General features: G+C 43.7%; 1 protein-coding gene across 1 annotated transcript in view; it reads right to left on the bottom strand.

Moving 5' to 3' along the window:
- The window catches only part of LOC118478428 (pneumococcal serine-rich repeat protein-like), a 6,204-nt gene extending 6,060 nt beyond the window's left edge, over positions 1-144 (bottom strand). Inside the window, exon 1 of the mRNA XM_035972020.1 lies at positions 131-144. Coding sequence (XP_035827913.1) covers positions 131-144 — 14 coding nt within the window. The remainder of the gene's footprint in view (positions 1-130) is intronic.
- Between the last annotated feature and the right edge of the window lie 1,247 nt (positions 145-1,391).

Below are 1,391 nucleotides of genomic sequence, written 5' to 3' on the forward strand. Positions count from 1 at the left end.
TACTGATAATGCTAATGCTGATGCTAATGATGCTGATGCCGATGATGCTGCTGATGTTGATAATGCTCGTGATGCTGCTGATGCTGCTGATGCTTCTGATGATGCTAACGCTGCAGATGCTAATAATTACGCACTGATGCTCATGATGACGCTGTTGATTCTGATGATGCTGAGGCAGATGCTAATGATGCTGCTGCAAACGCTGACGACGGTAATGCTGTTGACGCTGCTGACGCTGCAGACTCTGATGATGCTGTTGACCCTAATGCTTATGATGCTGTTGATGCTAATACTGATGATGATAATGCTGATGCTGATGATGTTGATGACGCTGATGATGTTGATGCTGGTCCTGATGCTGTTGATGCTGATGCTGCTGATCCTGTTGCTGTTGTTGCTATTGCTGATGCTGATGTTGATGATGCTGATGACGCTGATGATGCTGCTGACGGTTAGGATGCTGCTGACGCTGATGACACTGATGCTGATGATGCTGATGAAGCTGATGAGGCAGATAATGCTGATGCTGATGATGTTAATAACCCTTAAGCTGCTGATCCTGATGCTGATGCTGATGCTGATGCTGCTGATGCTGATGATAATGATGATGATGACGCTGATGATGATGTTGCTGACGCTGATGTTGTTGATGATGATGCTGATGATGCTGATGACGAAACTTAATATTCTGTTGATGACAGTGATGCTGCCGATGATAATGCCATTGATGCTGATGATGACACTGATAATGTTATTAATGACGTTGATGATGCTGATGCTGACGCTGAAGATACTGATGCTGATGCTGATTCTGCTGATGCTGATGCTGATGATGTTAATGATGATGGTCCTGAGCATGCTGATGACGATGCTAATTAAAATGCTCATGATAATGCTGATGATGCTGATGCTGATGCCGATGATGCTGATGATAACGCTGATGTTGTTAATGATGACACTGATGATGCTGATGCTGACACTGCTGACGCTGATGATGCTGATGCTGATGCTGATTCTGATGCTGATGATGCTGAAGCAATCCTGATGATGCTGATGCTGATGATAATGATGATTATGAAGCTGATGATGATGTTGTTGACGCTGATGATGATGATGATCATGATAATAATGATGATGATGCTGTTGCTGATATTTACACTGATAATGACGATGATGATGCTAATGCTGCTGATGATGCTGCTCATGCTGATGCTGATGCTATTTTTTGCTGATGTTGATGTTACTGATGCTGATGTTGCTGATGCTGATGCTACTGATGCTTATGCTGTAAATGTGACGCTGATGCTGCTGATGATGATGATGCTGATGCTGATGATGCTGATGATGCTGATGCTGATGCTGCTGTTGCTGCTGATGCTGATGCTGCTGTT

Source organism: Aplysia californica, unplaced genomic scaffold (assembly GCF_000002075.1).
Source record: "Aplysia californica isolate F4 #8 unplaced genomic scaffold, AplCal3.0 scaffold00558, whole genome shotgun sequence".
Taxonomy (NCBI): domain Eukaryota; kingdom Metazoa; phylum Mollusca; class Gastropoda; order Aplysiida; family Aplysiidae; genus Aplysia; species Aplysia californica.